This window comes from Malus sylvestris, chromosome 4 (assembly GCF_916048215.2).
Source record: "Malus sylvestris chromosome 4, drMalSylv7.2, whole genome shotgun sequence".
Classification (NCBI taxonomy): domain Eukaryota; kingdom Viridiplantae; phylum Streptophyta; class Magnoliopsida; order Rosales; family Rosaceae; genus Malus; species Malus sylvestris.
This window is the reverse complement of record NC_062263.1, coordinates 16456136-16481893: the sequence shown is the minus strand read 5'-3', so window position 1 is coordinate 16481893 and position 25758 is coordinate 16456136. Positions and strand designations below refer to the sequence as shown.

Here is a 25758-nt window from a genome sequence, read left to right as displayed (position 1 = left end):
AAAAAAAAAAATAAGGAACACGCACTGGTCAGCCATCTGAACATCGAATAACGACATGAAGTTTCCCCACTTTTCATTTGTTTTTTTTTTTGGGTTAAATTTTCAATTCCAATTAATCTCTCTTTTATATATACTAGCCGATGAGCACATTCTGTGTGTGTGAACAATTTTATTTTACTTTTTATTTTTTTATTAAGGAGTGTGATTAGTTTTTAAAATTTTAAAAAGAGTATGAAAAAATGATGGTGGGACAACTTCTCTTAATAAGTGCATATTTTATCTTAATATTACATAATTACTGTTTTATCCTCCTTATGCAAATATTGTGTATCAAAAGTGAATGTAAAATATGAAAAATAGGGATATGATTGTCATTTTCTCAAAAGATACAAAATTACTATTTTGCCCTCATTATGTAATTATTGTGTATCAAAAGTGAGGGCCAAATAGGAAAAAATGGGGTAAAAAGTTGACAAGGAGGGTTCTGTTAATAATAGTATAGATACACACACACACAAAAATTAAAGTGTTGAATTAAGATGCAAATTATTGTTCTAAGTATGGGAAAGCAATAATATTTTTTTCTAAATACAAAATCTTTAGGGTTGGAACCTTTCGTCACAAGGTTTTCCGCTATCGGAACATAATCGCTCACTCATTAACAATTGTTTATGAATTGATAAGCCGGACGAGAAAAGATATGGAATATCAATTGCTTATGAATGGAGAATAAAGAAAAAGAAGTGAAGAATGGCGGAGAAAAAAGAGAGGAAGGTGCACGAAAAAGGAGCATACATTTTTTAAAATCTAGAAAATGTGATATTTAAAACGATTTTGCTCATATGTTCATCCTTTTTTTTTTTTTGTTAATCCAGATAATGCAGAGAAATTACAAATAGTGATGGATGACTGTCAGAAACTTTTGAATCATATTCTAGATAGACAGGATTTATAGTGAAACAATTTATTTGTTGTTGTAAAATCAACGATGGGCGCAGTGGAATAAATGAAACAAGACACAAAATTTACGAGGTTCCTCTACAGTCAGTGTGACTGGAGTACGTCCTCGGGGCAGTAGTGGTGCTTCCATTATAATTTGGAATAATAGGAGTACAAAGATAACTCTCTCTATTATCCCCTATCCTCTTCCTCTCTTTCTCTCATCCTTTCTTCCTTCCTATATCTCCCGTAGGTCTTTCAACTTTCTTCATCTCTCATTCATTTTATAAACAAAAAGAGAACACTATTCACTTTACAAATTTTCCACAAATGAATAGTGAAAATACTGTGCATAAATAGTAACAAACTATTCATGTGGGCCATCCACATATTATTCACAACACTCCCCTTTGGATGGCCATAAGTCTTTGATTGAATCTTTAAAATCTTGATCTGTTTTGAATGCTCCCCATGATGAGTATCTCCCCCTGATTTCAAATCATTTAGGCTGATCACTGATCATTATGCTTCAGTCTCTTAGCGGGGAGAGTTGCCGAAAGAGGTGCTTTACTTGTTGTTAACTTTCCACAGGCTTTTTCTTGAACTGGGTTGGAGGGCCTTCTACTAGACGTACCCCAAAGGTCTGAATTTACTTCTTTTATCTGGAGCGGATTTTGATTCAAAGGTGGTGGACACTTGATCTTGAATCAGACTTGTGATTTCTTCAAGGGCTTCGAGGTTTGATCTTGAATGAAATTAGACCATGAGGAGCTTCACGTGGCAAGTAATCTTCGATTTTGTCGGGGATGAATCAGCACGTGTTTGTTGCGCTTGTCTCCACATGCTTCAATGTATCATTTTCACTTGCCTTACTTGCTCCCCTTGCTCAAGTAGTATTTTCCTTGGTTTTCCCCCATGCATGTGTGGCATATTCTCCTGCAATATTTGCCCTCTGATGCAGGAGTGGAATGCAACCCTTGCATTTGGATGGTTCATCACTTCTTGGTGACTGGAGACCCAGCTTCAACAACAGTTGAAGATGGCTACTCAAGAGCAATACTTGGTAAGCAATCAGGAAAGGTTCCAAGCAGTCTGTTCCTTACAGGGAGTTTGAGTGGAGGTTCCGACATATTACTTTCTTTATCCTTGTCTTTGCAGGTAAGAACAAGGACAAAGGAAAAGACAGGGAGATTGGATGATATGAGATACTCTTGCTCTCATCCTTAAAGATATGAGATACTCTTGCTCTGGTATGACTTGTTTTGAAGAGGTATTCTCGGAGAGGAAGAAAACTGAGTATTTCGAGATGCTTTGTTGAAGATGCATTCTCGGAGATGAGGAAGAGTTAGGTATTCTTGCAGGTCTGCCTTGTTGTGGAGAACGGAGATCGACATATATAGAGATTTTTCAATAGAAGGTAATGGTGATGTGCCTTTACTCTTGTCAGCAACTATGGTGTAATTAGAATAGTAAGATTTACACGTTTTCAACTTTGTCAGAGATCTTTGACAAAGTTGCATGCGATATCCAAAAAGGTTGAGATTGCGTTTGAAAAATGCTAACGAACTTTATTCAGGAAAATTTGGCTTTTGAAATTCAAAGAGCGGTGCCTCTTCGATCTTTGAACGAGTGGCTATGTTGCCTCTTCTTTTATAAAGACATCAATTGTGTTTAAGAGTATTCTCAGAAAGTTGCTGCCTATAGAAATTTCCTCATTCTTGCACTTCTAAAATTTTACTTGACCTCATTTTTCCTTCATCATTTCTAAAAATGACTTGCCTACCTAACATTTGCTTAGATTTGAGTCTTAGAAGTGATACAGATGAGCAGCTTCAGGATAATATATGGCGCTTGTCCTTCTTATCTTCTAATGGTCTTCTTACTGTTAGGGACTCTGTGATGAAGAATAACATAACCGGTACTATGGTAGTTAGGAATCTTCTCACTCCAAAGGATAACAGGATCCTTTCAAAACGGTCTGATAAGTTAGCTGTTCAAGACTTCTTGGCTCTTAGTGTTCAGTGTGCGGGCTCTGTATCCAATATGGGCCAACGCCTACTTGCTTAAACTCGCCAAGTTGAATCATTGATGGCTGAGGTGGCAAGTCTTAAACAAGAGATCAAAGTGCTCAAGCATGAGAATAAAGTGTTACACGTGTTTGCAAATAATTACTCTACGACCATGAAAAGAAAGCTTGACCAGCTGCAAGAATCCGAAAGTCGGATTCAAAATGATCACCCGAGTTTCGTTGCTAGATTTCGAAAGCAACTGATGCCTTCCCCTTCTAGTGTTTTGCCAAGTATTGGGGTGCCACATGATCAATCTCCATTGCCTCCCCCTTCTAGGGTACATCCGAGTACTGAGGCTTCACATGAGCAACCTTTGTGAAGGCTCCATCCTGTTTGTTTGTTTTAACTCATATGTATGTACATATCTGTAATTTCTCGAAGATATTAATAGATAAGCTTTATTTCATTCAGTGTATTGTGCTAAATACAATAAAGCATATACTTCACTAAGATGTGGTACTTCTGGACCAAATATCAATTTATCTTTACCCTCACGAAGATAAATGATCATTCTTAGTGTCTACATCACTTGAGTATTCAACTCATAATCTTCAATCCATATGGTTCTTTAACATCATCGATAAGATTCGTGTTGGTAAATTGTTCGATTTGTAGCTCGAGACAATATTTCTCTTAACACTTTATATTTTTTCTTGACTCTTTAGGAGTCTCAATTTAATATCATTAACTCTTCAAGAGTTCTAATTTAATGTCATTGACTCTTGCAAGAGATTTTAATATGTTGCAACAATATCATAATGATAGTACTCACTAAGGCAATTTATACCATCCATTGGTATTGAGTACATAATTTATGCTTTACCCTTCGGGGGCTTACTTCAAGCAATTTGAATCCTTCAGGGATTTTCTACACTTTATGACACATTTTCTTTTGGAATTTATACAGAGCAATTTGCTCCTATGTATACTTGAGGGATTTACTTACGGAGATATGATGTGGGCGACTCACAACTCTTCGTATATAATTCTCCATTCATATGAACTTGTTTACAAGAGTATAATTTCAGGTTTCAATACCTTGTGTCATATCATGTGAGTGTATTTCACTGTATTACAAATGCCCAATGTAACCTCCTTGGTTCAACATTTTTTGGCTATTTGTATTATATTCAAATATATAGGTCCATTTTTTCACGTTCTTACAAAATTGTAATGGAATTGTCTTTCTCCATTTTGGCCAATAATTTTGTTGAAAAAGAACGGGACTCAATATCAATACAGCTCATTGATGAATTTAATAGTAACTTGTAAAAACCAAAATTACCATTGGTTATCATCAATGTATGATCCTATATTCTCATGTGCATGCACATGCATAAAAGCTTTTTATTTCTTTGGATATCCATTGCCTCTTCAAGGGCATTACACTATCTCTTCCAGGATAGTCGTAATTTAGAGAATGCAGATCATAACCTCTTCTAGAGCATTATAAAGCTTGGATTTTAATCTCCACTTCCGGGAGTTGAGTCATTGGAACCTATATGGCTATCATGCTCCATGCATGAGACATCAACATTCCCATGTCCGCGGATTGTCCTTTATAGGACGTATATCCATGCGGCGACTGTCATGCTTCTTGCATGCAACAGTTATGCTTCGGGAATGCAATAGTTTAGTAGTGCCATATTCTTCTTCTTTCGAATGAACGAACCTTTTGGATCTAAGGGTCTGCCACGCTTCAGGTGTGCAACAAATAAATCATTTACTGCATCATAATTTTGTCTAACAGGGACATCAATTCTTATAGGCACATTTGCAGCAAGTGTATATGATTTCATCACTTTCGTTGCATCATTCAATTATTCTTACTTCATTTTCTCATTGATTGCTTCGTGAATCATAAGACAAATTCTCTTTGTTCTTCTGGAATGGTCTTTTCTCATCATTCTTGTGGAATGATATTTTCTCATCGTTCTTTTGGAATGATATTTTCTCCCCTTAACGGCGGGAAAATTGTCTTATCAAAATGACAGTCCGTAAACCATGTGGTAAACATATCCCTAGTCAAGGGTTCCAAATATTGAATGATAGATGGTGATCAACATCAATGCCCAATCAGTGATGATGCCTCATTTCAGTACGTTGTGGCAGTGCAATAGGCACATAGATAACACAACCAAAAACTCGTAAATGTGTAATGTTTGGCTGGTGCCTAAACACAAGTTGTACTGAGAAATATCGATGGTTGGTAACTGGTCTCAACCAAACTTAAGAGTGAATTATGTAAAATGATATGTCCCCATGTCAAAATTGGCAATTTCGTTTTCATGAGCAGAGTGCGGGTAATCAATTTCATCCTCTTAATAAATGCTTTTGCTAAACCATTTTGAGTATGGACATAAGGAACTTCTGGTCCTTATTAAATAGTCTGTAGACTAAGACTCTTATGGCTTTTATTACAATTAAGTTGAGGCACTGCAGCACTTCAAACTTACGATACTCACCAAGGAATTTCATGTCCTGATCTTCAGCATCAAAGGACTTCATACCTGATCTTTTTGCGTGATGGAACTTCCAATCATTTTATATGATGAGGATCAAGAAACTTCAGGTTCTGATCTGATCAAGGAAGTTTGGGCCCTATATATACTTATCGTAACAAAAAGGTAAGTACAATAAATAAACTAAAGCAATAGGCGGTAAATCCAGCCATAGTAAATAAATAGCATTTAAGTAAATAAAGCTTGTGACAAGGGCTTTAATTAAGCACCATTCACATAAATAAAAACTTAAAGCAGTATCAAAACTTAAAGCAGTAGCGGTAAAATCGTCCATGATAAATAAATTGCTTTAAAGTAAATAGAACTTGTGACATGGGCTTTAAACCAACACCATGTACATAAATATCAAAGCTTTAAAGCAAATGGTAATAATTCTACCCACTGTAAATAAATTGCTTTAAATAAATAAAACTTGTGAAAGTGTTTTAAGCCAACACCATTCACATAAATAAATATATATATTTTTTCTTCTTTCTTTTCAGATGGTGTAACACCATCCAAAAACCTTTACCTTTTATTTTATTTAATTATTTTCTTATTCATTCACATGTTGTACTATTCCAAAAACTTTTGGTTTTATTCCGTTTATTTTATTATCTAGATGGTGCATATGCACCAGACACCAAAACTTTTTGTTTCTTTCTTTTTCAAATGGTGCCATGCACTATTGACTTTTTCAGATGGTGCCATACATATTCCATAAACTTCCTTTTTTTTATTTCTTTGTCTGTCTCTACCAGTCTCGAAATCCAGGACCAGCTGGGTTGTTGTGGAGGTCACACAAAACTAATTCAATCCAAAAAGGCTACTAGAGATTGGCGTTGTTCTTGCATGACCCAGGGAACATGGCATCGCGAAGCAAGAACCTCCATACAGAGACATAGATGACAGCGGGGTTGATGGAGGCACAAGAAAGGGAAGCTTATGTGGATTCATTTTTGCCATCGCCATCTCAGACAATCAAGTATTCATGGGAGTTCTCGAGATCCATCGAAAACGATGTGATCTGGGTTTCCAAGACTGATGAGATTCTTCTGGATCTCTAGAAACCAATTGTCAAGTATGAGTTTTCTCATCTCTTGACGACTTCAGGTCGTTCTAAATTTCAATTCTCATTGGAATTTGGTGAGGCACTTCAGGCGCAGTGGGAGAGACAAAAAATGGACATACCTTTTATTATGTGATTTTTTGGCTAGCTGAGGTGAGAGGTAGGTCATCGGATTTATGGCGTTGTGCTTTCCACTGACATGAGAGCTTCTCGTGCTGATAACGTGTTGTAAAATCGATGATGGGTGCAGTGGAATAAATGAAACAAGACACAAAATTTACGAGGTTCCTCTACAGTCAGTGTGACTGGAGTACGTCCTTGGGGCAGCAGTGGTGCTTTCATTATAATTTGGAATAATAGGAGTACAAAGATAACTCTCTCTATTATCTCCTGTCCTCTTCCTCTCTCTTTCTCTCATCCTTTCTTCCTTCCTATCTCTCCCATATGTCTTTCAGCCTTCTTCATCTCTCATTCATTTTATAAACAAAAAGAGAACACTATTCACTTTACAAATTTTCCACAAATGAATAGTGAAAATACTGTGCATAAATAGTAACAAACTATTCATGTGGGCCATCCACATATTATTCACAACATTTGTTTAATGTTTGGTTGATGAGAAAAATGGAAACAGAAAGCTCATGTTGGGTGATGCAAATGCAATGCAAGGGCCCGCTTTTCTGTCGTATCACACGCTTGGAACCACTGTTTCTCGTTTTTACTTTCTCCTCTACTTCGCTCACTTGTTTAGTTAGCCCCACTGACGACGCTTTGACCACTTTGGATTATGTGATAAAATGTTCAAGATATATTGGAGAACAATTCAGAAAATAAACAAAATAACAAAAATTGAAATACTAATTCTTTATTAGCAAAATATACTTGTAATACAGAATGAAATAACAGAAATAAAAATGGGAATTTAAATTGATACTAACTTAATCAAATCACAGATAGAGGCTAGCACAAAAGCTATGTTCTTCGAACGTATTTTCGTCCCACTCTTGTGCTTGTGGTTCTACGATGTTTGCTCAACCAGGATAACTATTTAATTCTACAACCCGTATTGAATTATAGAATTTTGGTGAATTGCTTTGTGTGTTTACTCTCTATAAAGTTTTGTAAAGGAGAGATGGGAAAAAGAAAAGATGATATACGTGGGAAAAAGAAAAGATGATATACGATGGAACTGAGACTTCAGTTATATAGACTCTTTCATACCTCTTCAAATACCTTTTGGAAGTATCTAAAACCACACAACTCTTTCCGAACAGTTGTGTCTATTAATCAAAATGTTTTAAATTAATTTAATTTAAAACTTAATTCAAAATTAAAATTAATAAATCTGATTAATTTTAACTTCTTAGGCCCCAAGTGCCCCAAGGCCCTTGTCTTGATTAATTAATATTAATTTATATTAATATAATGGTATAATCATCAAGCGTAAACCACACAATTAGTGGCCCAAACCTCAATCCTCATCCCAAATGGTTCAATACCTACTCACTAATAAAGGTGACTAACTTAATAGAAGGACCTCAAGTTCCCTTGAGTTCCCTGATGTGGGACTAAAGGAGCTCAAAAATCCAACAATACCCCACATTTTGAGCCGACTATTAGGTCCTAGGGTAAGGTAAAAATGAGAGTAAACAATAGATGTGATACACATAAGGAGATGTGTCTTTTGGACTTGAACTTACCTTAGTATATACTCATCGGATTCACTAGATGAAGCAGTGAATATAAAATCTTGAACTGTTCATCTCCGCAGTAAACCAAGACAATAAGCAAAACATATGTCACACCAATACATTGCAAATTCATACGTTTGTGTTCATTTTGGTCCTTAACAAATCCCGGATTCATGAGAGCTTTAGAGAATGTAGCCATATAATTCTCATAAATGCAACCCCACATTTACTCTCATATAGGTCATATTGATTAAGAATAGGCTGCTACTATTCCACTTGATTAACAAGTATCAATATCATTAAATTAATATATCCTACACCCATCAGAAGTCACCATACTTCTTCCATCATAGGAATGGGTATGTAAGTGTGTTTCTTCTTTGAATCTAGCCAAACGAGTTTGCATATTGAACCTAGACCATGGGATCTCCAATCAACTGGGTTAGGTTTCCATTTGGCAGTTTCATTTTACTTTATTGGCTTTAAACCCATTCCCCTCGATGTATGCTTAACTTGCTCTCTAGATAAACCTTTAGTAAGCGGATCCGCAATATTATCTTTTGACTTGACATAGTCAATAGAAATTACACCACTAGAGAGCCATTGCTTTATTGTATTATGCCTTCATCTAATTTGTCTAGACTTCCCATTGTATACACTATTTTTCGCTCGATATTGTGCAGCTAAATTATCACAGTGGATACATACCGTTACAAGTTTAGGTCATATGGGAACATTTTCCAAAAAATCTCTTAGCCACTTAACTTCTTCTCCAGCCTTGTCGAGAGCTATAAATTCTGATTCCATCGTTGATCGGGCTATGCACGTTTGTTTGGAAGATTTCCAAGATATTGCTGCTCTTCCCAAAGTAAATACATATACATTTGTGGATTTCGTATCAATACTATCGGATATCCAATTCACATCAATAAATCCTTCAAGCACAAAAGGATACCTCAGATAATGCAATCCATAATTCATTGTATGCTTTAAGTATCTCAGTACTCGAATTAAAGCTTCCCAATGATCATGCCCAGGATTGCATGTATATCTACTCAGTCTACTCACTGAGTATGCTATATCAGGCCTTGTACAGTTCATAATGTACATAAGGCTTCCAATAACTTGTGAATATTCACATTGAGATATAGCATCACCACTATTTTTCTTTAGTTTTCTATTGGCATCAAAAGAAGTAATTGCATCTTTACTTTCCAAATGACCATATTTTTGAAGTGTAGCTTCTATATAATGGGATTGTGTAAGAGTATAACCTTCTTGGTTTCTTTTGATTTTTATACCAAGAATCACATCAACTAGACCAAGATCTTTCATATCGAAACTCGATTTTAGTATCTTCTTGGTCCAATTTATTATCTCTTTGTTAGTTCCCATTATAAGCATATCAAATACATATAAACACAACATAACACAAGCATTATTTTGAGTTTTTGTGTAGACACACTTATCACACTCATTTATCTTAAACTCATGTGTGATCATAATATGGTCAAATTTTTCATGCCATTGCTTTGGAACTTGTTTAAGCCAATATAGCGATTTCACAAGTTTACAAACTTTGTGTTCTTGACCTTTAACCACAAACCCCTCGGGTTGTTCCATATATATTTCCTCATCTAAGTCTCAATTTAAGAATGCAATCTTTACATCCATTTGATGTATTTTCATGTTATGGAGTGTAGTTATAGCAATTAACAGTCTTATTGAAGTTGTTGATTCACAAAACCGGAGGTCTTAGAACAACGTAAATCCGACCGTGAATCTGCAAGTAATGTAAATAACATAAGATGTATCATGGTTCACCCCAAGGTTTGGGCCACGTCCACAAAAACTTCACCCACAATAGCTTCACCTATAAAAGCTTCACCCATAAAGCTTCACCCACCACAAAAGCTTCACCTACAAAAGCTTCACCCACAATAGCTTCACCTACAAAAGCTTCACCAACAAAAGCTTCACCAACAAAAGCTTCACCCACCACAAAAGTTTCACCTACAAAAGCTTCACCCTTAAAAGCTTCACCAACAAAAGCTTCACCCACAAAAGCTTCCCCCACCATAAAAACTTCACCCACAAAAGCTTCCCCCACCACAAAAGCTTCACCCACAAAAGCTTCCCCCACCATAAAAACTTCACCCACAAAAGCTTCCCCCACCACAAAAGCTTCACCCACAAAAGCTTCCCCCACCACAAAAGCTTCACCCACCACAAAAGCTTCACCCACAAAAGCTTCACCTACAAAAGCTTCACCTACAAAGCTTCAACACAAAAGCTTCACCTACAAAAGCTTCACCTACAATGCTTCAACACAAAAGCTTCACACTATCTTGATCAAGATAGTGTGAAGCAAAATCAATTCATGGTACCCAACAAAGCTTCAACCTCAAAGTTTCACCTGCAAAACTTCATCTATAAAGCTTAAAATATATATATATATTTTCGGAAATTCGAAAATTCGAAAATTCAGAAATTTGAAAATTCAAAAATTCGAAAATTAAAAAAAAAAAAAAAAAAAAAATTGTCTAGGCCGCCTCCTCTTCTTTGGGCCTAACAACTTTCATAACAAATATATATGAAGGAGGAGTTTGGGCTACTACTTAGAAAGGAAAATGGTGAAGTTTTGTTACTTTGGAAACTTGGCTACTAGCAAGACACCTCCTTCGTCAACTCCCTTGACCGGAGACTTGGAGGACTCCTACCATATGCTACTGCACCTTGATACTTGGAAGCGTCACGACCACTTAGTGACTTGGATTTTTTCAAGTCTCCAACAGAGAAGTTTTCCTCACTCGGGAAATTAAGGGAGCACTACCTCAACCTACATGCTTCACTCACAAAGCTTCAACATACAAGATTCAACAAAAGGAAAAATTCAAAGAACTTAGTGAAGAAGGCCTTGGTGTATTTAACATAATTCGTTGAAATGAAGCAAAGCTTGTTTATTGATATCTCTGATAAGTTATAAATATGTACATATACATGAATCAAAATAAACAAACAAGAGGGAGACTTCACAAAGGTTGCTCAGGAGAAGTCTCAGCAGTCGGTAGAGCCCCAGAAAGAGCAGGAACAAGAGGGTGATTATTCGGAGCCTCAGTACTAGGCAGAACCCCAGAAGGAAGAGGCACGGAAGGTTGATCATTTGGAGCTTCATTACGTGGTACAACCCCAGAAGACGAAGGCAATAAATGCCTTTGGAACAAACTCATAAACCTCTGATGATCAAGTAAAATTTGACCATCAGATTCCGGCAGCTGGTCGAGCTTCCTCTTCATGTTTGTAGCATAGTCATGTGCGAGCCTATGTAACTGTTTATTCTCATGTTTGAGCCCTCTGATCTCCTGTTTGAGACTTATCACTTCAGCCGCTAATGATTCAACTTGGCGGGTTCGAGCAAATAGGCGTTGGGCCATATTAGACACAGAACCTGCACACTGAACACTGAGAGCCAGAGAATCCTTAACAGCCAACTTATCAGACCGTTTGGAAAGTAGTCTGTTATCTTTGGGAGTGAGTAAGTTCCTGGCCACCACCGCAGCGGTCATATTATTCTTCATCACAGAGTCTCTAACGGTAAGATGACCAGTAAGGGATAAGAAGGATGGGTGCCATATGTTGTCTTGAGAAGGCATGGCTGCCTCTTCACCAAAGTTCAGGTCAAAACGACGGTCGGATAGGCCAGACATTCTCAGAAATGATGAAGGAGAAATGAGGTGCAATAAATCTCTGAAGTAAGGGAAAATTTCCTACAAGCAATAACTCTATGAATGTACTTCTTGCACACAATTGGTGCCCTTATAAAAGAAAGGGCAACAGGGCCGGTGGTTCAAAAATCGAAGAGGCACCACTATCCGGATTCCGAAGAGGCACCACTTTCCACACTCAACATCAGCTCCTTGGGTACCACAGATAACTTTGCCAAAGATCTCTGACAAAGGTTAGACACATAAATTTTGAAGGTCCAGCTACCTTACTATTACCCACAAGGGTAAAGGAACAGCACCACTGCTTGATAACTAGAAAGTCCCAATATGTGTCAACCTTCGTGCTCTGTGGCAAGGCAGACTGGCAAAAATGCCTAACCTTTACTCACATTCGAGAAAACACTCCCAACAAGATTACTTGCTCAAAAATTGAAGAGGCACCGCTCTCCAAATCTCGAGAGCCAGACTCCCAACAGGATTACGTGCTCAAAAATCGAAGAGACACCACCCTCCGAATCTCGAGAGCCAGACTCCCAATAGGATTACGTGCTCAAAAATTAAAGAGGCACCGCTCTTCGAATCTCGAGAGCCAGACTCCCAACATGATTATGTGCTTAAAAATCGAAGAGGCACCACCCTCCGAATCTCGAGAGCCAGAATCTCAAGAGCCAGACTCCCAATAGGATTACTTTCTTAAAAATTGAAGAGACACTACACTCTGAATCTCAAGAGTCAGACTCCCAACAAGATTGCTTTCTCAAAAATCGAAAAGGCACCGTTCTCTGAATCTTGAGAGCCAGATCCCCGACAAGATTGCTTGTTCTAAAATCGAAGAGGCGACACTCTCCGAACTTCGAGAGCCAGATTTCCTTGGATAAAGCTTGTCTGCAATCTTCACACACAACATCAGCTTTCCAGATACCATAGACCACTTTTTCAAAGTGCTCTGACAAAGTTAAAACACATGAAGCTTGCAGCTCCCACTACATTGCTATGACCAAGAAAGGTAAAAGAATAGCACTACTACTTGTTGTTAGGGAGACTCCTATATATGTCGACCTTTATCCTCCACAGCCAGGCAGACCTGCAAATAAAAAAAATGCTCAACTTTTCTTCACATCCGAGAGGGCACTTTCAGCAGAGTTTCTCAAAATACTCAGCTTATTTTCCTCCCAATAATACCTCTGCAAACAAGCCACACCAGAGTAAGAGTATCACATATCATCAGGGTTAAAAGTAAGAGTATCCCATATCATGCTTTTTCCCTGTCTTTTCCTTTGGCCTTGTTCTTATTTGCAAGACAAGGAGAAAGAGAGCAATCAGTCAGCACTTGGAATCAAGCTTCCAATCAGGAACTGACTGCCTGATTACTTACCTAGCATTGCTCTTGAGTACTCATCTTCAACATCTTATGCTTCCAGAGAAGATACCACATCTGCCTGAGGAACATATAGGGCAAGTGAGAATGATACAAGGAAGCATGTGGAGACAAGTGTAACAAAACACGTGCCGATACATCCACTACTTTGTCAACCTCAAAAGTATCCCATATCATCAGGGCCGAACGTACTCTAGATTTGATGGACTTGTTTTGACCCTCAAATTCTTGAGTTGGCCTTATACTCTGAAGGAAACCAGAAAACCCTCCAGCCCAGTTCAAGAATAAGCCTGTGGAAAGTTACTTCTTCAAAAGCAAAAGTATCTCATATCATCTCTTCTCCATTTGCTTCTCTTTATCCTTGTTGCTGTTTATGACACAAGGAGAATGAGAACAATCAACCGGAAGTTGAAGTCAAACCTCTGATCCAGGTTGTTTACTTAGAAGTCTGATTGTTTACCTTGTCTGTTACCTCCTTTGGCAAATCTCCTAACTCGGCGACTTGGGGGACTCCTACTATACGGTTTATATCGCACTTGACTAAGCTTGAAACTACAAGTAAGCTTCAAGTGAAATTGATACATTACCTTGTGCATCTTCATCGGTTAAAGATACCATCCTTGGATGGAGGAAAAGTACTTCCAGAGAAGATGCCACATCTACATATGAGACAGATAAGGCAAGTGAAGACAATACCACACTTCGATACTTAGAAGTTTCGTGATTACTCAGCGGCTTGGATCTTGCAAGTCCCCAACCGAGGAGCTTCCCTCACTTGGGAACTTAGGGGAGCACTGTTTGTACCACACTTGACCAATCCCGAAACTACCGAGCACCGATCAACGTTATACCGTCAAGGACCCAAAAGAGTTTCCCTCCAACCAAGAGGCCAATCACAGAGCGACACGTGTCGACATCAGAAGCCAATCATAGCGCGACACGTGTTAACATCGGAAACCAATCACAACACGACACGTGTCAATGTCAGAACAAGGCTAGAAACTCTCTTCTATAAAAGGAGATCATTCTTCCACAATATTTCCTAATGTCATTTGTACTAAATCATTCACTAGTACTTACTAAAGGAAAGCTTGAACCTATGTACTTGTGTAAACCCTTCACAATTAATAAGAACTCCTCTACTCCGTGGACGTAGCCAATCTGGGTGAACCACGTACATCTTGTGTTTGCTTCCCTGTCTCTATCCATTGACATGCTTATCCACACTAGTGACCGAAGCAATCTAGCGAAGGTCACAAACTTAACATGTTCTGTTGTACCAAAGTCCTTGCTGATTTTGTGCATCAACAGAAGTAATTTTCGTTACAGGCGAGTATGTATCAAAGAAATTCCAACCATGTATTTGACGGTATCATTTAGCTACCAAGCGAACCTTATATTTGTCAATTGTACCATCTGGTTTTAATTTCTTATTAAAGATCCATTTGTACCCAATTGGCTTATTGCCAGGGGCAAATCGACTAATTCCCATGTATGATTTGGCATAATGGAATCTACTTCACCGTTAACTGCATCCTTCCAAAATGGAGCTTCGAGAGTGGAAATGGCCTCTTTGAATGATTGAGGTTCTGTCATAGTTAATAAGGTCACAAAATCAGGCTCAAAGTCCTTTCGAATTTTTGTCTTTTTACTCCTTCTAGGTTCAAGTTCTTCTTCTTCTTCTTGAACTCTAGACGAGGATGAACCATCATCTTGTTTTAGAGGTTCGTCATTAACCTCAGATACATCATCATGTAATCTTTTTTTTCAAGAAATTAGACTTGCCCATTTTGTATGGAAATATATCCTAAAAAAATATTGCATTTATAGATTCTATAATAGTATTGACATGTATATCGCTTATTTCAGAATGAAAAACTAAGAATCTATAAGTTGAACTATTAGATGCAAAACCAATAAAAACACATCTATGGTTTTAGGCCCTAATTTTGTTCTCTTTGGCAATTGAACATGTACTTTTGCCAAGCAACCCCACACTTTAAGCAATTTAAACATTGGGGTTCTTCCTTTCCATAATTCATATGGTGACTCCTATCTCGTTTTGGTGGAATACGATTCAAAATTTTATTTGTAGTAAGTAAAGCTTCACCCCAAAAAATTGTGTGGAAGCCCAGAGCTATTCAACATGGAATTGATCATGTCTTTAAAAGTCCTATTTTTTCGTTCGGCAACACCGTTTTGTTGCAGTGTATAGGGAGCTGTTGTTTGATGAATTATGCCATGTGTGGCATAAATTTCAGCAAAGGGATGAGATTCATATTCTCCTCCTTATCAGACCTTAAGACTTTAATCTTCTTGTTAAGTTGATTCTCAACTTCAGCCTTATATGTCTTAAACATATCCAAGGTTTCATCTTTACTATGAAGTAAATAAACATAAGGCCATCTCCAACCGAAGGGTTTAGAGGGCCGAAAATAGTTCAAAAACCATCTCCAACCGAAGGGTCTATAGGGCCGAAAATAGCCCGAAAACCATCTTCAACCGAGGGTTAGGCCAGAGGCTCGTGGACCCCATGAAATCTAAAAAGGCCAAATGGCCAAAGGGTTGGCCGCATGCAGCCAGCCAGCTAGCTCGAGGCTGGCCAGAAATTCTAGCAATCCTATCGGATATAACCCACAGGAATATATTTAATATAAATTTATTCCTGTTGGTTATATCTGACAAGAATGCTTAAATTTTTTTTTGAATCCAACGGCTAGCTGACACCAGTTACCGTTGGATTCAAATTTTTTTATTTTTTTTTGGTTTTTTGGGACAATTTTTTTTTTTAATTCTTAAAAATTCTAATTTTTTTTCCCTATAAATACCTAAACCATTCATCCACCATTCCTCACAAAATTTTCACCATTCCTACACCATTTCAATTCTCATACTTTCTTTCCTCTTTCAAAAATCTATCCTTCAATTTTTTCAATAATTTTCAAATGGCCTCGTCTGCAATGAAAGGTAGGGCTTAGACCTGAAAAGAAGATGAAGCTCTTTGCAAGGCTTATAGATGGGTGTTGGAAGATAGTGTGAGGGGGAATTGTCAAACAAATGACGGTGTTTGGACTCATGTGTCCAAAAAATACTTAGAGTTCTATGAAGGCACCACTCCATTGAATATCCAAAATTACGAGAGTTGCTCTTCAAACGGAAGAAACATCTTCAACCAAGTTTGAAGAAATGGCATCAAGCATTGTTAGCAGCCGCAAGTAGACATGAAAGTGGTGCTAATTACTAAGACGAAGTAAGTGTTTTCACAATTTATTTTAAATATTCAATTATATTACATTTAATTTCATAAATTAATTTCCTTTAATTTTTGTAATTATATTTTCTAGGTACGCCAAGTGGAGGAATTGTATATGGAGAGCAGCTTGAAACCCTTTCAGTTTCACAGTTGTTGGGAAATTTGTAAAGGGTGGGTGTTATTTGAAGATCCACCTCAACATAGAGCTCCTACGCCGGTGTTCGAAACTGCAACCTCAGGTGCAAATATGGATGAAGATGGATCTCCTACCATTCAACAAACAAGGGTAGAAAATCCATCTTCGGGTGAAGGTTCCATACCTAGAGCTATGGGACAAAACAAGGCGCGAAGGTTGAAGGAAAAGGGCAAGGCAAATGATGATTACGCCGCTCAACATGAAGTGGCGGACTCATTGCGATTAATTGCAGAGCAAAATGCCCTTGAGGCGGAAGAAAGGAAGTGTAGGCATGAAGAACGGGCCAAACAAATACAAGAAGAGATGGATGATAAGAATATGGAAAGGAACACTTCGAATTACACTCCAAAGAATAAGGCCTATTTTGATACGAAAAAAAAAAAAATTATGACTCGGCGGCAGTTGTTTACCTTTGATTATACTCCTACAATGGCAGATGATGAAGATGATGTTGATTTTGGATATTAAATTTAAGTTGTTGTAGTTTTAAAATTTAAGTTAATGTTGTTTTTAAATTTAATTTGTAGTTTTTAAATATAAGTTGTAGTTTTTAAATTTAAATTGTTGTTTTAAATTTAAGTTGTTGTAGTTTTTAAATTTAAATAATAAATTATGTTTGGCCCTCGGTTGGAGACAGTTTTTTGTGACAGAGCTAAAACGAGCCCTATGACCCTTTGACCCTCGGTTGGAGATGGAGGCAAATATGGTCATGTACTGTTCATTAAAATATTAATACCTTGGAGGGCCAGAGGGCTACAACGAGCCCTCTAGCCAGTGATAGGAGCATATTTATGCGACTTAGTATGTTTGTTTTCGTGCATTTATGTTCTTAGTTCTTAGTTATGTTAGTAGTTTAAGCCATTTTTGTGTGTTTGTAGGTTCTTTGGGCCAAGGATGCAAGAAGGTACATTTTGGAGCACTTTGGAGCATTTTTGGGCTAAGATTGGATGATGCAAACATGGAGACATGAGGATGGACGTTTTGGGCTTTTGTGTGTGCAAGTGTGTGTGTGTAATTGCAAGGAAAAACACATGCAAAGAAGCCCACATGCAAAGTGAAGACAAAACTCATGGCAAAGGTGAAGGAATTGTGTGTGTTTTGTGATTGAAATGATGAAGCAAGTGTGTGCAAATGCAAAGGGGATCTAAACATGGACAGCACATGTCATGTGCAAAGGAGAAACAAAGATGACAACACACACATGCAAAGAAGAAAACAGCAAGAAAGGCATGTGCAAAAGAGAAACATGGACAACCAACAAATTCGTCAAAACTGCCTGTGCAGATTAGCTGACTTTGGAAGCATGTTACGAACAGCTCCGAATGAATGAGAGAATGAGCCTTATATGCTTGGAAAGCTACGGATGTCTACTTTCTGGATCAATTTACAGATTGTTAATATCATTTTTCTAGAAGAAGTTATGGGCATTTTAACACTGAAAGGTTTAGAAACGGGCTAAGCAGATTTGGCTAATAAAAGGCACTTGTTTTGTGTTTTGCTTTGTCATCAACACTCAGCAGCAAATGGGGTTATGATTACACTCATTTTTCTTTGGAGCAAGTGGAAATGCACAGCTAGAAGAGAAGGCACAACACATGCAAAGGAAAGGAGAAACATGGGCTGAAAATGTGGGTGTTTGGTGCTTGAAATGATGAAGCATGTGTGTGTAAATGTAAAGGAAAATAGGGCAGAAAATGTGTGTGTGTTGTGGTTGAAATGATGAAGCATGTGTGTGTAAATGTAAAGAGGAAACATGCCAACACACACCCACACAAGCTGCACATGCAAAGGATATGGAGTGGTCCTCTCTCAAGCCTATAAATACCACCTTCCATATTCATCAAGGAAGAACAGATTTTATCCTTGCCTTAGCCACACCTCTCCACCACCATTCTCTCCAAATTCAGCCAAAAATCACCCCTAGCCACACCACCCATCAACCCTAAACATTTCCATACCATTCCCCATCCATTCTACACCATAAAAACCACCCAAAACCGTCCAAAACCTCTAGTGCCGCTGCTTGCAAAGAAGGAGGAGTGCTTGGAGTTGTGCTAGCCATTCCATTGGAGTTGTTGGAGCATTCTAGGTGTATTCTACTTTGTTTTTCTATGTTTAATATCAATTGTTTTTGTTTAATTGCAAGTATGAGGAACTAAAACCTTACTTAGCTAGGGGGAAGTTCGAAGCCATGAACATGCTTGAGATATGAATTGATTTCTTCCAATTGTGATTTAATAAGTTGTGAATGCAATTCAATTAACTACTTTCTTCAAAACTAATTCTTGTATGTTGATTAAGGATGCATATTTAGTTTTCATGCATGAATTTGATGCTAGGATATAAATGAGTTTCACCTAATCGTTACAAGTTTATATTCATTGGTAGTGAAGGTTGCTAGTCACAATCGCGTTAATTGAATTCTTGGCAAACGTATCATGCATTCATAGTTACGAATGCCTCGTTAACACTTATGATTTTCATAGAACGTAATGATCTTTGATTGTATCTCTATTATGCATTCATGTAGAGGACTTTTGGAGAATAATTTGGATTGTCGTATGCATTCATCCAATTCAATAAATCAAGGAAAATATGAGGATTAATTAGTGCATCACGGTTAATCTGGGGTGTTGAGTTTCATAATCTATTGAAAAGCAATTGGAAATCAATTCATGTACAAGTGTGTCATGTGTGAAGAATGGATCTCTAGCTAATCCATCAACCATATATTTAGTTTTACTTTTTATCTCAATCACAACCAAAACCAATACCCCCCATTTATTTTCTTGTATCAAAGTGTGCTTAAGTTTGTTTTGAACTCTTTGAGTCTAGTTTAGTGTTTTAAAGCCTACTTTTGTGTTTTTAAGTTTCTTCTTATATTTTTGAGTCAAGTGAGAGGTTATTAGCAAGCCCTCCTAATCCCCGGTCTAGAACGATACCCTACTTACATCTATACTACAATTGTCAAAAAGAGGGTTTAATTTGTGTGTCAAGTAATTTTCGCATCAAATTTTGGCGCCGTTGCCGGGGATTAGCAAAATTGCTAATCCCTTGTGTTTTTGCTGTGTGTTTTTAGTGTAATTTACCTAGTTTCTTATTTTGTTTTGTTTTCTTGGTTTAGGTACTAATGCATGACGCGGAGTTCTCAAACTGTGCATATCTTGGACTTTAACAACGATTTTGAACGTGATTTGAGAAGAAAGAGGAGGCATCCCGAACCTAGTGAACCTAGTTCAAGTTCAGAGGCCGAATCTAAGTTTGAAGAAGAGAAAGAAGAAGTTATGGCAGCAGACAATCGGACCATTAAAGAGCTTTCGGCCTCGGGGTTGACCAATGCTGCACCATTATGCATTCAATACCCCGCGGCTGCCCAAGGCAAGACCGATGAATTCGAGTTGAAGTCAAGCTTGTTGCACCACATTCCGAAATACCATGGGCTTTCCATGGAAGAGCCCAACAAGCATCTCAAGGAATTCGAGGTTGTTTGTTCGAGCATGACACCCATAAATGTCGACGGGAACATTCTGATGATGAAGGCTTTTCCATTCTCACTTTTGGAAAAGGCGAAGGATTGGCTTTACGAGTTAGCACCCGGAACGGTTACATCTTGGGATAGTATGAAAAGAGCTTTCTTGGAGAAGTTTTTCCCAACTTCAAGAGTCATTCTCTTGAGGAAACGGATTAGTGGCATCCAACAAGATCGAGGTGAATCATTTCCTTCTTATTATGAACGTTTTAAATCACTTGTTGCTTCTTGTCCACAGCATCAAATGAAGGAGGAGCTGCTCATTCAATACTTCTACGAAGGACTCCTTCCCATGGAACGCCAAATGCTTGATGCCTCGGCGGGAGGTGCGTTGGTGGATAAAACTCCGGGGGCTGCAAAAGTTCTAATTGCCAACCGAGCACATAATGCACAACAATATGAAGGTGTTGGACAAAGAGACCCCCCACGGCCACAAGTGAATGAGGTAAGTTCTATGCCCGAAATTCAATCCCAATTAGCTAACCTTACTTCTATTGTTTCTCAGTTGGCCGAGGGAATGAAGATTCATGGACCAAGTGTGTGTGGTGTGTGCTCTATGCAAGGACATGCCAATGATCAATGCCCTCAATTGATTGAGAATGGCGGTTGGGAATCTGCCAATGCCGTGGGTTTTGGGAACCAAAATCAACCACGCCATGATCCATACTCTAATACCTACAATCCGGGGTGGAGGGACCATCCAAATTTCAAATGGTGGGATCCTCAACAACCCCAACAACAAGGAGGATTTAGGCAGCAACCACCGGGCTTTTATACAAAGCCATTCGTCCCCAATCAAAACCAAGTGCAATCTGCCCCAACAACCTTAGGTATGTCTTTGGATAATGATCAAGTTGTTAAGTTACTTACTACTTTGACGCAGGAAGTACAAACTCAAAATAAGGAGAGACAAATCCAAGACAAACGGGTGGACAATTTGGAGAAGTAAATGGGTCAAATTGCAGAATTTATGGGGCAAATTAGAGAACAAGGCAGATTGCCTAGTTCAACCGTTATGAACCCAAAGGGAGGATTTGAAACCGCTAAGGCCATCATGTTAAAAAGTGGTAAACAGGTTGGAACGGACTCAAATACATCCAAATCAAGTCAAGACGAGGAGGACAAGTTGCTGCAAGAAGAAGCACAGGGAGCAAAGCCCAAGGCCAAGGATGACCAAACCTTGCCGAATTCATCTATTCCTCCTAAACCGTCCCAAACCACCAAGGTAAGTCCCAATTCAACTTTTTCTAGTTCTATTCCACTAAATGTGCCCTTTCCTGGCAGGTTTAGGCAATCAAAGAAGGAAGAAGCTGAGAAGGACATTCTAGATACCTTTCGGAAAGTTCAAGTCAATATCCCGCTCCTTGATGCGATTAAGCAAGTCCCGAGGTATGCTAAGTTTTTGAAAGAACTTTGTACAACAAGGAGAAGGATTTCGAACAAAGAGGTGGTTCAAGTAAGTGAAAATGTCTCTGCTGTGTTACAAAGGAAATTACCCCCTAAATGCAAAGATCCGGGTAGTTTTACAATTCCGTGCGTTATTGGTAATACTAAGTTTGAACAATGCATGTTAGACTTAGGGGCTTCAATTAATGTTATGCCATACTCTATTTATGCATCTATGAACTTAGGTGAGCTTAAAAATGATGGTGTAATAATTCAATTAGCCGATCGTTCTAATGCATATCCAAAGGGTGTTTTGGAAGATGTTTTAGTGCAGGTTGGTAACTTGATTTTTCCAGCGGATTTCTATGTGCTTGACATGGAAGATTCACCCCATTCCACCCCATTGCCGATTCTATTAGGGAGGCCCTTCATGAAAACAGCCCGCACCAAGATAGATGTGTTTAAAGGAACTTTAACGATGGAATTTGATGGGGAAGTCATTGATTTCAATCTTTCTGAAAGTATTAAATTTCCTAAAGACGATCATTCTTGCTTTTCTATTGATATAATTGATGATTTGGCGCAGGATTTTCTCGATTGTTTGGAGAGGGATACACTTGAAACAACAATTGCACAAGGAATTGGGCAAAAATCTGGTTTTGCCGTGCCTAGAAGTGTGGAGGAGGCCGAGATAGTGGCTGCCCTTGAGTCACTACCTCAGTATCATGGTAAGCCTTCTAACCCAATTTCAATTTCAGTCTCCACTAATAAGTTGTTACCCTCAGTAACTCAGGCACCCGTACTTGAGCTTAAACCATTGCCCGATCATTTAAAGTACGTCTTTCTGGGAGATAACGAGACATTACCCGTCATTGTCTCCTCATCACTCACGGCCATAGAGGAGGAGAAGTTGATCCGAGTGTTGAAAGAGCACAAGACGGCCATTGGGTGGACTTTGGCCGATATTAGGGGAATAAGCCCGACTACGTGCATGCATCGCATACTTCTAGAGGAGGGGGCTAAACCAACTCGAGAGGCTCAGCGCCGTCTCAACCCTCCGATGATGGAAGTTGTGAAAAAGGAGATTATCAAACTTCTTGATTGTGGAGTAATTTATCCGATCTCTGATAGTCGTTGGGTATCACCGGTGCAATGTGTTCCGAAGAAGTCCGGAGTGACAGTGGTGAAAAATGCCGAGAATGAGCTTGTGCCAACCCGTATCCAAACAGGTTGGAGAGTGTGCATTGATTATAGGAAGCTCAACGCCACCACAAGGAAGGACCACTTCCCTTTGCCGTTCATTGATCAAATGCTTGAAAGGTTAGCCGGTCATTCTTTTTATTGTTTCCTTGATGGTTATTCTGGATATAATCAGATTGTCATAGCGCCGGATGACCAAGAAAAGACAACTTTTACATGCCCCTTTGGTACTTTTGCTTATCGTCGCATGCCTTTTGGTTTATGCAATGCTCCGGCCACGTTTCAAAGGTGTATGGTAAGTATCTTTTCAGATTTTGTGGAAAAGATTATTGAGGTATTTATGGATGATTTCAGTGTGTTTGGTGATTCATTTGATGGTTGTTTGGAAAATCTCACAAAAATTTTGAAACGATGTGTAGAAACTAACCTTGTGCTTAATTGGGAAAAATGTCACTTTATGGTTAGACAAGGCATAGTTCTAGGGCATATTGTTTCAGAAAGAGGAATTGAAGTGGATAAATCGAAAATAGATCTTATACGCTACTTACCCTCTCCTACTTCGGTTCGAGAGATTCGTTCGTTTCTTGGTCATGCAGGATTTTATAGGCGATTTATCAAGGACTTCTCCAAGATCTCAAACCCTCTTTGCCGTCTCCTCCAGAAAGATGTGGCATTTGACTTCAACGAGGAGTGTGAGAAGGCGTTCAATCACCTCAAAGAATTGCTAACTTCGGCCCCTATCATAGTTCCACCGAATTGGAGCTTTCCTTTTGAGCTTATGTGTGATGCTTCCGATTATGCATTAGAAGCTGTTTTGGGGCAAAGGAAGGAAAAGAGGCCGCATGTTATCTATTATGCCTCTCGGACTTTAAATGATGCACAATTGAATTATTCTACCACTGAAAAAGAACTTCTTGCTGTTGTATTTGCTTTAGATAAATTCCGTTCTTATTTGCTTGGTACTAAAGTTATTATTTATACTGACCATGCAGCATTGAAGTATTTATTCACCAAGAAGGAAGCCAAACCACGACTCATTCGTTGGATGCTTCTTCTCCAAGAGTTCGATATCGAAATCCGGGATAAGAAGGGAAGTGAAAACGTGGTGGCTGATCACTTGAGCCATATGGTGCATGAGGAGGATGTCGTGCCTATCATAGAGACATTCCCAGATGAGCAACTGATGTCCGTCAAGGTAAGTGAACCGTGGTATGCTGATTTGGTGAATTATTTGGTGTCTAAACATGTTCCTAGTGAATTACTTAAACACCAATGTGATAAATTGAAGAAAGAGGCACGGTTTTATGTGTGGGATGACCCGTATTTATGGAAATATTGCCCTGACCAAGTTATACGTAGGTGTGTACACGATTCTGAGTTTAATGCTATTCTAACCTTTTGTCACACTTATGCTTGTGGGGGACACTTTGGCACTCAAAGAACAGCACTTAAGGTGTTAGAATGTGGTTTCTATTGGCCTACCATCTTTAGGGATGCTAGAACTTTTTGCATGTCTTGTGATAGATGCCAAAGAACGGGCAATATTGGTCCTAAACAACAAATGCCGCAAACCCCCATTTTTAGTGTTGAAATCTTTGATGTTTGGGGTATAGATTTCATGGGTCCTTTCCCTCCATCTTTTGGTTTCACTTATATCTTGCTAGCTGTTGATTATGTTTCCAAATGGGTGGAAGCCAAAGCCACCCGAACTAACGATTCAAAGGTTGTTGCAGATTTTGTGAAAACTAATATCTTTGCTAGGTTTGGCATGCCTATAGTTCTCATTAGTGATGGAGGCTCTCACTTTTGTAATCAAACCATTGAAGCTTTGCTCAAGAAGTACAAAGTGACGCATAAGGTATCCACCCCTTATCATCCTCAAACCAATGGGCAAGCGGAAGTTTCAAATCGGGAGATCAAGCAAATTCTTGAGAAAACCGTGGGGCCTTCAAGGAGAGATTGGAGTTTGCGCTTGGACGATGCATTGTGGGCCTATCGTACGGCCTACAAAACCCCTCTAGGTATGTCACCTTTTCGCCTCATTTATGGTAAACCATGTCATTTGCCCGTTGAATTGGAACATAGGGCGCATTGGGCTGTGAAGACCTTCAACATGGACATAGATGCAGCCGGGGTGCATAGAAAGCTCCAACTAAATGAACTCGAGGAGATTAGGCATGACGCTTATGAGAACGCTCGAATTTACAAGGACAAGACCAAGGCGTATCATGACAAGATGCTTCGTACCAAAACATTCTCCAAGGGGCAGAAAGTGCTCCTATTTGACTCTCGCCTTCGGTTATTCCCCGGTAAGTTACGTTCCAAGTGGATTGGGCCATTTATTGTTACTAATGTCTTTCCTCATGGTGCAGTCCAAGTCCAAAGCTTGAAAACAGGACATGAAATCAAGGTTAATGGGCATCGATTGAAGCCCTATTACGACCTGTTTGAGGAGCATGTGGTGGAGGATCTATCCCTCCATGCCGTGGGCACCAAAGATCATTGATGAATGATAGACGTCCGGCTGCACGACGTTAAAGAAAGCGCTTCTTGGGAGGCAACCCATGGAAATAAAGAAGACCTAGGAATTTCCGACTCCAAAACCAGGTGTTTGCGTTCTTTAACCCTCCTCTCTGTTGCTTTTACTTTGCCATGTTTATCATGTTTCCTCGTTGTTTGTTTGTTTGCTTTTGTGTGAGTTTATGTTTGAAACATTGAGGACAATGTTAGATTTAAGTGTGGGGGGGTAAACAAGTTGCTGTTGCATGATTTTCGTGGGATTTTATTCACCTATCACTTACAATGTTGTTTCTTGCTGTTTT

The 25758-nt window shown here is 38.7% G+C and overlaps 2 protein-coding genes across 2 annotated transcripts; both read left to right on the top strand.

Annotated features, from left to right (window-relative positions):
- The first annotated feature begins 16575 nt into the window (after positions 1-16575).
- On the top strand, positions 16576-17772 carry LOC126618150 (uncharacterized). Its single transcript, XM_050286241.1, has 2 exons — positions 16576-17271; positions 17764-17772. The coding sequence occupies exons 1-2, from the start codon at positions 16741-16743 to the stop codon at positions 17770-17772; spliced, it is 540 nt and encodes a 179-aa protein (XP_050142198.1). The 5' UTR covers positions 16576-16740.
- A 5-nt stretch (positions 17773-17777) lies between these two features.
- LOC126620016 (uncharacterized) lies at positions 17778-21997 on the top strand. The gene is made up of 2 exons (XM_050288474.1): positions 17778-18910; positions 19946-21997. Exon 2 carries the CDS (start codon positions 19956-19958, stop codon positions 21297-21299), a length of 1344 nt encoding a protein of 447 aa, XP_050144431.1. The 5' UTR covers positions 17778-18910; positions 19946-19955; the 3' UTR covers positions 21300-21997.
- Positions 21998-25758: the final 3761 nt, after the last annotated feature.